Genomic DNA, 13,058 nt, shown 5'->3' with positions numbered 1-13,058 from the left:
CGGGCACGTGCCCTTGACATTAGTTCCACATGGGGACAAATGTGGGAGCTGGTCACGGGAAGGGCTCGGGGACAGTCCTGGCTCTGACCCAGCGGGGCGACCTTGGGGCAAGCGACCTCCTTCCTCCCTGTCCTGCCATGGGGAAGGGGCTGCTGCCTTCCTCCTCCTCCTCCTCCTCCTCGGCCTGTCCAGCCCCAACACCCAGGACCAGGGAGCAGCCCGTCCCTGCGTGGTCCTGGGTGCCCCCCCCAATGACTGGTCCCCGATCCCCCCAAACCCCAGCAAAGTGTCTCCTGCAATAGCAGCCGCAGGCAACGTGCCAGCAGGTCCCTTTATTCAGGGATGCGGTGGGGATTTCCACCCCTCCAGCCCCCCAATCTGTCCCAAGACACCCCCAAATCGCCCTGGGAGATAGCAGGAGACACCCACCCCCCCACCGTCACCCTGCTCCCGGCAGGCTCCCCATGCTGGGGTGGCACCCAGCCAACCTTCCCCCTCCCTCTGCCCCACACCAGGGCTCGTGCCATCCCCCCAGCTCCCCCAAAACCCACGGAGCCACAGAGATGGGGGTCCTGTCCCACCCCCTGCCCTGCTGGCACTGGCACCAGCAGCCCTGTCCCCAGGGAAGGGGGGTGATGTCCCATCACCCCCCCCATGGCACTACGTCAGCCCTCCTCCGGCCCCGCGCAGAGGTGGGGGGCACCCGGCCGGGGCGGCCAGCTCTCGTAGCGCCTGGAGATCCAGGTGAAGATCAGGCAGGTGATCGACTGGATCCCGGCCAGCAGGAAGAAGTAGTTATCCATGCGGCAGCTATTGATGCTCCCTGCCAGCGGGATGGTGGTCAGAGCCGGGGGGGGTGACCCTTGGGACACCCCCGCGTCCAGCACCCCGTCCCCACTGGTCACAAAGACACCCCAAAGAGGAGGTGACACCCGTGTCCCCATGCCAGGGCTCACCGTAGTCCTCTGGGCAGCGCGTCCACCCGTGGGTGGGCAGCGCGAGGAGGGTCAGCAGCCCCGACCCCAGCAGCGAGCCCACGCCGGCGATGAAGAAGAAGAGACCCATGATGGCTCCTTTCATGGACTTGGGGGCCTCGGCGTAGGCGAACTCCAGGCCTGCGGGAAAGCGGAGAGAACACAGGGAAAGGCTTGAACCCTTCGGAGTTTCTCCGGCAAACCCACCCGCCGCGGTGAGGGGGCTGCGGCGGATGCCCCAGGACCAGGGAGAGGTGGGCACCGCTCACCGGGGATGCTGGCAAAGAGCTCGCTGATGCCGATGAGCAGGTACTGGGGGACCTGCCACCAGATGGGCAGCGTGGCAGCCAGGTAGCGGTCCTTACCGATGAGCTGCGGCACCGTCTGGTTGCGGCGCACGTGCTGCAGCCGCTCCCGCTCCAGGATGCCTGCGGGATGCGGGCTGAGCGTGCACCGAGCCCCCTGCCCACGGCAGCGTCCCACCCCAGCCCGGGTCCTACCTGCCGCGAGGACGGAGGCGAGGCCGAAGAACATGCCCAGGGCCATCCTCTTGAGCGCCGAGGGCAACAGCCTCCGCCGGGCTAGGAAGGGGTCGATGACGTGGTCCTTCAGGGGCACCAAGACCAGCAAGACCACCACGTTGGCCAGGAGCAGCCAGGCGTCCGGGAACTGCGGGGCAGAGGCAGGTCAAGCCCCAGCCCTCGCCCACGGCGGGGAGCTCAGCATCTCATGGCATGCCCCGGCTCCCACCCCAACCCTCACCCATCAGGTCCAGAGAGCTGCCGGCCCCATCCCTCACCGTGTAGCCCTGGAGGGTGCTGGCGCGGTCCCGGCCGTGCCGGAAGATGCTGGGGATGTGGAGGTGCAGACCTTGCAGGTAATACGTCGACTGCATCTGAAAGGCGGTGGGATGGTGGGTCCGTGGGCTCAGCTCCCGCACAGACGTGCCACCACCGATCGTCCCTGCCCGGTGCAGAGCCCAGCCCGCACCCCACCTGGAAGTAGACCATCCAGTAAGGGATGAAGGGCAGCATCACGGGCAGGATCCGGGCCAGCACCTGGAAGTTGGCAAGGTCTTCCTCGGGTGAAGGTGCTCCGGGCTGGGCTCCGCTGTTGGGGAGAGGGTCCCCGGGCTCCCACTGGCGAGCGCTCAGCCTGGGGAGAGGGAAAGCATGGGGAAGGCCAGGGCTGGGAGGGTTCAGAGCCCCCCCCAGACCCCCCACCCTCCTCACCTGGCCCCGGTGCCCCCCAACCAGGTGCAGCCGCAGCTCTGCAGGGCCAACTTGATCATGGCAGAGACCTGGCTGCCCGTGGGGGGCTTGGTGACGAAGGTGGGGGTGGCCAGGAGGAAGATGAGGAGGGCCAAGGCCAGACAGGCGACGGGGATGAGGTATCCGGCCAGGAAACTGATGTTCTGCTGGACAAAGGCCACCACCAGCAGGGAGAAGAGAGCCCCGATGTTGATGCTCCAGTAGAACCGGTTGAAGAAGCGCCGCGTGGCGTCACCGCCCTGGTCCCTCACCTGCCAGCGTGGAGGGACGGGCCCCGGGGCCGACGCTCAACCCCGGCAGTGCCGAACCTCAGCCCTGAATGCAGGGCTACTGCTTCGTCCCCCGTCCCCCCAGCCTCCCGCATCCCGCCGTGTCCCATCCCACCACCCTCCCACGCTCCATCCCACCCCTCCTTCCCCCAGCAAGGATGTCCCAAGGGTCTCAAAGGGGTTGGAGGTGATCTATGGGGTGCAACCACATCTCCTCCACCCCATGGGAGACCCTACCCACCTTGGCTCGGCAGAAGGGGAAGGGAGACCCGCAGGTCCATGGCAGCCGGTTGGGAAGGGGCGGAAGGAGAAGGATGCCGCCGGCTGCCACGCTCACCTGGTCGGCGCCGAAGGGGGTGAGGTTGGCTCTGACGGAGCTGACGCCCAGCGCCAAGAGCAGGAGACCGCTGTAGATGGTGGGGGCACAGTACTGCTCGGGGGGCTGTCCCCGGCACGTCCCACCGCGGTGCCAAGAGCAGTTTCGGATGGCGTCGGTGGGCAGCTGCCCGCACACCGAGAGGCGTCCGTCCAGCGATGCGGTGACGGGCAGCAGGCATGCCGCCAGCAGGTACAGCAAGAAGCTAAGGGCCACGGTGCCGTAGCGGCCCAGGTAGACGTCGGCCAGCCAGCCGCCGATGGGGGAGAGCAGGTAGGAAGCCCCCAGGAAGAGCAGACAGGCGCGGGACGCCTGGGTGCCCCCCCAGCCGAAGGTGCCACTGGTGAGGTAGAGCACCAGGTTGGCCGTGATGCCGAAGAAAGCCGCCCGCTCCAGACCCTCCACCGCCAGCACGGCCGCGCATGCCGCCCCGCGTCCCTTGAGGGGTGTCCCCCCCAACAAGGGGCTCCGCTCGCCACTGTCCCCCATCCCGGCCATGCCCTGCCCCGGCACACCGGGGGTCCCGGCGTTGCCCTGAGCGGGCAGCACGGCCGGGGGTCCCGGTCCTGGCACACGGCCCCTTCTCCGTCCCCCTTGGCCCCGATTCGGGGTGACGCCCTCTCCGGGTGGGTGTCCTCCGCTCCTGTCCCTCCCCGGCTCCCAGTTCCCCATTCCTGCTGAACAGACACATCATATGACGGCTCAGAAGCAAAAATCCCCGTCAGCCAGCGCAACTTCTCCTTCCTGGGGGTTTTCCCCTCTGCGTCCCTCCCCACCTCATGTGGGGGCTTTGCTCACCCCCAGCCGCCCCCCACCAAGGGGGGGACCTTGGCACCAAAGCCCCTCGCTGAGGTTGGGGGGTCTCCCCCCGCTATGGGGGTCTCGGAGCCCCACGTGTGCCAGGGGAATGTCGTTCACCCACCGGAGCCTCCCAGGGCTGGCGCAAAGCCAGGCTGAGCCGAGCTCAGGGCTACCGCACGGGATCCCCCCTCCCCGGCGTGCACAGGGGCCCCCGAAATCCCCGACCCACGGGTGAAGAGGGGTTTGTTTTGCGACCTGATTTTCTAACGAAACGGGGCTGGGGGGCGGCTGCGTGTGCCTGTTCGCCTCTCGCGCTCTGATATTTTCCGCCGGAGTCGGCAGCGAGACAGACAGCGTAAAGCTTTTAAGTTTCCATAAGTTTAATAATAATAATAAAAAAAATAAATATTAGGAGCTGAGAAAGACAGGAAGCTCAGGGATGCGACCCAAGGGGCACGCACCCTCCCAGCCCTCCACACCCCCAAACTCCCACCCAGACCACCCGAGTTTCCAGCCCCTCACAGCATCCTCCAGCTCCCCCATGCCCTTGCACCCCCTCCGTCCCAAACAAGCCCCTCGGGGCACCCCGAGGCAGGGGAAGAGCCCAAAGGCAGTGCTCCCCAGCCCGCAGCCGCGGCTCCCGGCATCCCCATGGCTCCCGGCATCCCCACCGCCTCCATCCGTGGGGCAGCCCTACCTGGCAGAGGGGCGAGCTCTCCGGGACCGGGGGGTTTGAGGAGTTGTGTGATGACCAGCAGCTGAGCAAGGGAAGAGCCTTGAATCTGTGTTTTCGGCACAGCCCAGCTTGTTCGTAACATCCACCTCCCTCCTGCCCCTCGGCAGGCAGAGGGGCAGGAGAGCCGGGTGGCACGTCTTTGGGGTCACCACGGTTGTCCCCTGAAGGTCCCTTGTGCCAGGGGGTGTGAAGGACCCCAAAAGTTGCCGGCCGCGTCACACCTTCCCGCGGCCTCGCAAGCATCCTCCTGCCCACCTCAGCCCCAGAAAACACGGGAGAAGGAGGGAGCCCCACGCTCTGCTCCATCACCCCACGGAGGTCCCAGAGCTTGGGGAAAGCCTGAGTCCCACCGTGTCACCGGTGATGCTGTCCCAAGCCGGTGGCACACCATGAGCCGCAAATCCTGGCTCCTGCAAAATCCACGTCCCCAGGAGGGCTGAAGGTGACCCGGGGTGGGACCCCCAGGTCCCCACGGCTCCCGTGACCCCCAGGGATGCCACCGGCACGTGGCATGGTCCCCGAGTGGAGCCCACCTCCACCCGACCCCCCGCTTCCCCCACCCCGCGAGCGTGCAGGATGGAGCCACCCCGTCGTGCTCCTCCGCCCCACGGCGCTGAGCTGGCTTCCTGCAGCCCTCGACCGCAAGCCCGGGAGCGGAGAGCGAGCGGCAGACAGCGAGCGAGACCGCCTCCAAACCATGTCCCCGAGCCGCTGAGAGAGGCGGCGAGAGGACGGGACCACCCGACCCACAGCTCCCCAACCGCCATGGGGCTGCCCCACAGCCGCTGAGGAGGATGAAGGGGCTCTGCCTGCTCTTGGCGGCTCTCTCCGCTGCGGTGCCCGGACCAGGTACGTCGATGTCCCCCACCATTTCCCTTCCCGTCGCTCTCTGGGTGCCGGGACCCCGGGGATATGGCTCTGCTGATTTCGGCGCCGGGTACCTGCCGCCTCCCCGGGCTGGGAACCTGCCGGGGCAGGGGATGTCGGTGCGTGCACACGGATGTTACCGGCAGCGGTTTGGCGCTGAGCGAAGATGCTCTGCGGGCAGCTCTGCAAAGTCGAGCTGTTTTCCTTCCCAAGGCGCTTGGCACGGCCACCCCATACCTGGTGGGAGTGAGGAAAAGGGGTTCCTGCTTGGGGACGGTGACTCTGGGGACCCTAAAAGGGCTCCCAGGGCCATCCCACCCACCAGCTCCCACCCCGGACCCGTGGGGACACGGCGACGGTCTCCTGGTTTCGGCAGGCAAAGGCCAAAACCCGTCCCGTCTGCTTGTGTCACCAGCATCACCCCGGGATGGATTTGGGGGACAATGCCACCGGCTCCCCCCGGCCCAGCAGGGTTTAGGGTGGTTTCACACCCGAAATGGCTGCCAGAAGCAGCCTTGACGCCTCTCATCGGTCGGGGAACGGTCGCCATCGCCCTCGTTTCCGCTAATGGCTCCTTCCCGCACCTTTGCCGACACGCTGCCGGCTGCCTGCCTCCGGGCTCGAGGCACGGCGCTGCCCGACACCGGGACCCCGCGGAACGGCTCTTCCCCACCACGTCCCCCGCTCCTGCGCTCATCCCTTACCTTTTCCTTTAACGTTTTTACCACTAAGCCAGAGCCCAACCGGCTAAGGTGGGGGTTTCCCATGGAGCCCACCGGCTCCCCGGGACACAAACCCACCCAACGCACCCCACCGGTCCCCCCCCAACCTATAGACACCTCTCGCCGTGATCGATGAGCAAAGGTGGGAGCGAGGAGCTCTATCAGCACGGCGCGCTGACGTAGCGGTTGCAAAAAGTGCCCTTTTTTGGTCAGAAGTCATTATTGCAATAATTACGTTATCACGCCCCGCGCGGAGAAAGCCACAATTTTGGTGGCGACGACAGCGAACGCACCTCGCCTCGTCCGTGGGGGTGAATCCTACGCTCTGGAAGAGCCGAAGGGTGAATTTTTCCGGCGATAACCTTGGCAGCCCGGCGAGCGGTTCGGCTGCGGCGGGTTGCTGACGTGTGTTGAGGCAAAGGGATGGGAGAGAGGGGACGGGGAGGATGGGATCAAGCCCCGTGCCCGAAATGATGCCGTGCCCTTAGGGCGAGAGGGAAAAGCCTAAAATGAGACGGCGCTGGCAGCGGCACCCACTCACCCGTGGCACCGACTCGCGGGGGGCCGTGCCGGGGGTGCGGGCAGGCAGGTCCAGGCAGCGCGGGCAGACCCTCTCTTTCGGCAGGGGCGGCGAGCCGGGAGGCGGCAGACCGGGCGCGTGACGGCACTCCACGCTTCGGCTTTCCCACCGGTGAGTCGTGTCCCAATATCACCGTATTTAGGGCCAGATTCTGCCTTCCCCATCCTGCGAGCAGACCCCACGCCAGGATTTGGCCCCGGAGCACCGTCCCCCACCCGGAGGGCTGATGTGAGGACATGGGGATTGACTTTTAGGGGTGCAGGAGAGCTGTGCCCGCGTGGCCAGGGCTCGAGGGGGCTCCCCGTGGTGCCGCCCATTTTGTGGCAGCCTGGGGATGCCATTTTGGCCATCCTTCCCCGGATCAGCATCGCTTTTCGAGGGGTCGGGATGCGCATTCCTGCACCCTCTCCGCCTGCCTGCCACCCTCCCCATCTGCCCTCCGCCCTCCCCACGGCTACGTGCCGGGGTGACGGCAGAGCCACGTCCCTCTGGTTTGCCATCTGCAAGCCGCCGAGCGCCCAGCAACCGGCACAGGAGCGGCGAGGCGCCTGCTTCGCCTCCGGCGCTGGCGGCAGCCGGTCCGTCTGCTCCTCGCCGCATCCCCGTGCCTTGCCAGGAGAGCCGCGGCTGAGCCAAAAAAGGGGGGGTTGCCCCCCGCCATACCCACTGACCTTGCTCCTGCTTTCACCTTGGCGGCTGCCAGCTCGCAGCGGGGCTCTAGGTGTGCGTCTGTCCGGCGGCACGTCCGTCTGTCCTGCAGCCATCAGCCCCGTCCTCTCACCGTGTCACCTCCTGCCCTGCTCAGAGGGGCCGTTCAGCCCCGGATGGGGGGTCCCGGTGGGCTCAGCCCCTCATACCCTCTACCCCTTCCTCCTTGCAGCCCCCGCAGAGCCGACGGGACCTCCTGGCACGCTGGCAGGGAGCGGGGCTGGAAATGCCTCGGTGGCACCAGGTGAGCGCGGGACGGCCAGAGACATCCTTGCACCCACATTTTGGTGGGGAATGGGGAGCCTGGGAGCGGCGGCATCCCATCCAGCTGCTGTTGCCACGTGGATGTGGCGGTGGCATGGGGGACAGTGCCAGCGCCACCCCTCCGTCTCGCCCAGGTCCTGGCGCGCTGCGGCTAGCCGGCGGCCGGAGCCGGTGTGAGGGTCGGGTGGAAATGGAGCAGGCGGGTGCCTGGGGCACGGTGTGCGACGACGCCTGGGACCTGGCCGACGCCGACGTCGTGTGCCGGCAACTGCGGTGCGGCTGGGCTGTGCGCGTCCACATTGGTGCCGCCTTCGGCTGGGGCAGGGGACCCATCCTTCGGGACGAGGTGGACTGCGAGGGGCACGAGGAGCATCTCTGGGACTGCCCGGCCGCGCCGGAGCACGACTGCAGCCACAAGGAAGATGCCGGCGTGGTGTGCTCAGGTGGGTCTGGCACGTGCCGGGTCCAGCAGACATCAAGGTTTGGGGGTCAGGACGGCTGCGCCGGCCGGGTCGAGGTCTTCTTCCGCGGCACGTGGAGCACGGTGTGCGACAGCACGTGGTACGAGCTGGAGGCGAGCGTGCTGTGCCGTACGCTGGGCTGCGGGGAGCCCCTCCGGCAGCTCTCCTTTGGCCACACGCTGCCCGGCAGGATGCTCTACCAGTGCGAGAGCCAGCAGCCGTCGCTGGCCCACTGCCAGTGGACCTACAATAAATCGGCTCCCTGCCACCAGTCCCGGGCGGCCGGCGTGGTCTGCAACGGTACGGGACCCCCCGCCCTGCCTGAGCCCATGGGTGTGGGGGGCTGACCGCCTGCTTGCGGCCATGGGGGTCCCCTGCAGATGAGCTGCAACCCAGCTTCTTCTGCCCCCCGTCCCCCTCCTGCCAGGCTCCCAGGGCTTGCAGACGCCGACCCCGATGGCCACGGTGACGCCGAGCAACATCACACTCCTGAGCGGTGAGTGTCCTGCAGAGCTTCAGCCCTGGGTGTACTGCAGGGAGCACCCAACTCGCCCCCCCCCTTACCTGGAGAGAGGACGTCCCAGGTGTCACGAGCTGTGTCCGTTCTCTGTCTCAGCTGCGGAGGGCCCACAGACTGCGGGGGCACAGTCCCCTCTGCACATGCCCCTCTTCGTCCTCTGCCTGGTCCTGGCAGCGCTGCTCCTGCTCACCGTGCTGGCCTTCACTGTTGCCCTGCTGAGGGTGAGGAAGATGAGCGGTAAGGAGCCTCTGCGGGGACATGGCAGGTTCTGGCCGTGGAGGGGGTGATACTGCCAACCCAGCCAGGGCCACCCCACTCCCTGGGCTCGGCTCAGCCACAGGAGCGGGGCCGGCTGCGCCATGGAGCAGCTGAGCGGGTGCACCCCCTTGTCCCTGCAGCCCATGCCGTGTCCTCTCTGGGGCTAGCCGGGCCGGTTCTGGTGACCCACAGCGCCCAGAGCCCCAGCGTGCCCTCTGGAACCTCCAACGACTACAGGGAGGTGCCCCTCAACCTTCCCAAAGGACCAGGTAGGTCTGGCAGGTCACCAGCCCGCCCCACAGGCTGTGGGGCAGGAGGTCCCAGCTGGCGATGGCTGCCCCAGCCCCGTCTCGCCCCGCAGACCCACCGGTCACAACCCTTCCCGCTGCCAAGGACTCCGACTCCGACTACGAACACTACGACTTCAGCAGCAAGCCGCCCGTGGCTCTCTCCACCTTCTACAGTGAGCATCCCACCCTGCCCCGGGACCCCCGCCACCCTGCCCCGGGGTGCCCCAGGGTGCCCCCGCTGATGTCCCCTCTCTGCCCTCCCCGCAGACTCCCTTCGCCGGCAGCCCGGGGAGCAGCTGCTCCCGCTGATGCCCAGCCAGAATGGGATGGAGCCGTTCCCCACGAAGGGTACGAAACGAGGGGTGCCCGTCCCTCTGTCCTACAGCACTGTCCGTCCGTCCCTCCTGCCCGTGGGTGGGCAAGCGGCCACCCTGCAGCCCGGGGCTGACGTGAGCCCTGTGCCCCGCAGTGTCGGCCAGGCTGGGCCCCCCATCCCGCGGCAGGGCGAGCAGCTCCTCCACCTCCTCCTCTTCCTCCACTGAGCCCTATTGCAATGACAGCGCGCCCGCCCCGCACGCCTGGGTCTGCCCGCCGCCCCCCGCCGATGGCACCCACTGGCAAGCAGCACCCACCACCCACACCGACTACCCCGGCACAGGTGGGCACCGCCGGCGGGCTGCGTGGTCCCAGGGACCGAAGCAGAGATGGGGACAGCCCTGGGGATGGGAGCAGGGATGGGGAGACCCCGGGGACGGGAGCGGGGCATGGGGAGACCCCGGGGCCGGGAGCGGGGCATGGGGAGAATCCCAGGGAGGGCATGGGAGTGGGGGACCCCAGGGGATGGAAGCAGGGATGGAAGGTGCCAGTAAGAGACCATGTTTCCCCCAGCAACGCCCCACGTGCCCGCCCCAGCGCTCTCCCACCGCTGGGTACCTGTGAATCCAGCAGACCCCGATCCCGCCGCCAGCTCCAGCACCTCCTCGGGGGAGTGGTACGAGAACGTGCAGGATGTGGAGCCGCCCGGGGACCCGTCCCCACACCCCGGTGAGGACCCCGTGCTGGCGGGGCAGGAGCGGGGTGGCGTGGTGGGGGGGTAATGCAGGGCTCCTCTGCCCCCACAGCATCCTCCTCCCGCTCTCCTCCCATCTCCCTGACAGGCTCTCTCCCTTGCAGGCTGGCCGGCTCCATCCTGCCCCTCGGGGGGACACACGCAGGACCCCGACTCCTCTGAGGGCAGCGACTACGATGACATCCAGGGCTCTGCCTACTGAGGCTGCCTGACCGCCACGGAGCGAGGGGCATGGCAAGGGGGGGACCTGGCACTGCGTGCAGCCGAGGACGTGCCATCCCGCTGCCGACGGCTGCTCTGGACTTCTCCAGCCGTCTCCTCCGTACCGGGGAACGGGCACCGGTCCCAGCGGCACCCGGGGGATGCTCGGCAGAGGCGAGGCGGGCTGCGTGCTGCAATTAAAAGCTTTCCCAGCGGGTCGCTGCGTCCTTCAGCCATAGGGGTGGCTGGTCACCAGCCCCGCAGCGAGGCTGGGTCACCAACCGCTTCCAAGGGCTCCCAGTTGCCCACGGGGCAGCAAGGGATAAGTGACCCAAAGATGTCCCTTCCTGCAGTCCCCTGGTCACAGCCACGGCGAGCAGCATCGCTGGCACCGGCCGCAGGTCCCGGCTGTCGGCAGGGACCTGCCCGAGCTGGGCAGGGCAGGAGCAGCCAGATCTCCCGTCCCCAACCCACGGCAGCAGGGAGGGGGGAGACAGGGCCTGATCCGGCCCCATAGCACTGGGGGTGGCGATCAGTCCCCTGGCTGGCTCTGCAGGGAGGCAGGTGGTGGGGACGTGGCGGTGTCACACAGCCATCCCCGACACCCTGGGGCAACAGCGATGGATACAGTGGACCCCCCCGGGCTTCCCCGCACCCCGCCAAGCCACGGTCCTCCGCATCCCAGGGACACGCTGGCCACCGCACCCGTAAACCCTGGCTGGGGGGCTCGAGAGATGCTGGCAGGGAAGGCGCTGTGCCCAAGCACACCGGAGGGTGCTGTATGGTGGTGCTGGGGGGTCCCGGACCCTTCTCACCCCAGCCTGGGGCTGTGGGGCAGACACCAAACCAGGAGGTGGGACACAACCAGCTTCCAGCCCAGGGCAGGTTTGTTCCCGTCAGCCAGAGCTCACGGGGTGGGGTACAGCCCCCAAGGGAGGGATACCCCCCTCCAGCATCCGCCGTGCCGGGGTGAAAGCTGGGGCATCCCACGGTCTGCCCGAGCCCCGGCAGGATGGCATCACCCTGTGCCAGGCACAGCTTGGGGACAAGGACACTGGTGGGCTCGGGGACCGTACCCAGCCCAGCTGGGTGCAGCACCCAGCCGTCACCCCCAGGGCTGGAACCCCTTCACCCCCTGCCCGGGGGGCTTCCCTGCGCCCCGCACGGCTCTTTCCGCCGGCAAGCTGAACCCCGCAGTGCATCTCTCGCCCCGGCACCCGCCGGCGGGTTTCCATCTCCCCGGGTGCGGCGAGGTGGAGCCTCGGCGGAGGTTGGGGTTCAGACCCACCCCCGTGGAAAATTTGCCCCCCCGCCACATCCTTCAGCTGTTTACCGAGGCGAGAGGCACCGGCGGCCCCGAAGAAAGGGGCCGCACCGCAACAACGACGGGAGGAAGCACCAAAATAGCAACAAAGCCCCAGACAAAGGGGAGAGGAGCGAGGGCGAGAGCAAGGAGCCGGCTGCCGCGAACAGAGCGGGGACGGGAGCGGGCAGGGGGGTGGCACAGGGGGTGCCCCCAGCCACACTCGCGGCTCCCCGTGCCAGGGGAGGAGATGGTGGCACCTTTGCCAGGGTGGTTGTTGGGACCTCTTGGACCACGGCACGGCCGGGCAGCGACCTGGGGGATGCTGATGCCCCGGGGGGGGCGGGCGGGGGTGTAACCCAGTTCCCGCTGGGGCATGGGGCAAAAGGGCCCATGCGTCACCTCCAGCCACAAGACAGGTATGTCAGCGCCAACCGTTTCTTCGAGCTGCTGCTGCTCCTGCACGGGGTGAGAGGCGCTGGGAAATGCCACTTCCACCGTCGTTGGGATAACAGCGGCGTGCTGACAGCCGACAAGCCCATTCCTGCTCGCACCAAAGGCAGCTCCTGCCTCTTAAAAGGCTTCTCACGGGCAGGCAGCATGTCAGCACATCCCAGCGCTCCCCCACCCCCCGACCCCTCCGGAAAGATATTATAATCATCCTTATCTGTCACAGCGTGCAGACGATGCTGAGCCGACTTGCATCGCCGGCAGCAAGCAGGGATGCTCTAACCGAGCCGCCGCGCAAACCTGTCTGCGGCATCTCCGGGCCCCCAGACGCAGCCGTGGCTCGGCACGGAGGTCTGGACCCCAGGCACTCCAAGTCCATGGGGGTCAGGCACCCTCGGATAACCAGGGGGAGGTGGACCGTTCCTAGAGGTGAAGCGTCCCAGGATGCTGGGGGCGAATCACCGACTTCAGGTCGATTTGGGGTGAGAGGGGCTCGGCTCCCCCCCCCAATACCCCACAGACCCCCAGCGCCCCATGGGCCACCCCAGCAGGGCTTGCTCCGATCACAGCCCCAGCCTGGTCTCGGGGGCTAGCAGGACCCCCAGGATGACCGGGAGGGGATGGGAGCAAGCGTGGGCTGCAGGGAGCACCCCACAGCCCCACACTGTGGGGCTCAGCACTGCCCAGCACAGGCAGGGGCAGGCAGCGGTCCCGCTCTGCCCGGCCAAGGGGATGCGGAGGCTGCGAGAAGCCGAAGGAGCTGGGAAGAGGATTGCCAAGCTGGGTTACCTCCAGGGATGCCGGTGCCTGGCTGGAGACAGTGTGCTCATGGTGCCGGCATCACCCGGCATCTCTGCCCGACCACCCTGAGCATCTCTGCCCGACCCTGCCTGTGCCCGACAGCCCACGGCCGCCTGCCACCCACCGCACCCAGCCAG

General features: G+C 67.8%; 2 protein-coding genes across 2 annotated transcripts; one reads left to right on the top strand and one right to left on the bottom strand.

The window, feature by feature from the left end:
• Positions 1-665: 665 nt before the first annotated feature.
• On the bottom strand, positions 666-3,379 carry SLC15A3 (solute carrier family 15 member 3). The gene is made up of 8 exons (XM_059826090.1): positions 2,852-3,379; positions 2,228-2,496; positions 1,970-2,129; positions 1,774-1,869; positions 1,475-1,643; positions 1,244-1,402; positions 957-1,115; positions 666-823 (listed from the first exon to the last, which is right to left on the bottom strand). Exons 1-8 carry the CDS (start codon positions 3,377-3,379, stop codon positions 666-668), a joined length of 1,698 nt encoding a protein of 565 aa, XP_059682073.1.
• Positions 3,380-7,662: 4,283 nt separating this feature from the next.
• Positions 7,663-10,368, top strand: CD6 (CD6 molecule). Its single transcript, XM_059826089.1, has 9 exons — positions 7,663-8,329; positions 8,457-8,525; positions 8,646-8,786; positions 8,948-9,076; positions 9,169-9,270; positions 9,365-9,445; positions 9,567-9,755; positions 10,010-10,141; positions 10,271-10,368. Exons 1-9 carry the CDS (start codon positions 7,663-7,665, stop codon positions 10,366-10,368), a joined length of 1,608 nt encoding a protein of 535 aa, XP_059682072.1.
• Positions 10,369-13,058: the final 2,690 nt, after the last annotated feature.

The sequence above is a fragment of the Gavia stellata genome, chromosome 17, assembly GCF_030936135.1.
Source record: "Gavia stellata isolate bGavSte3 chromosome 17, bGavSte3.hap2, whole genome shotgun sequence".
Classification (NCBI taxonomy): Eukaryota; Metazoa; Chordata; class Aves; order Gaviiformes; family Gaviidae; genus Gavia; species Gavia stellata.
Note: the sequence above shows the minus strand (reverse complement) of the source record. Positions and strands in the feature narration are given on the sequence as shown.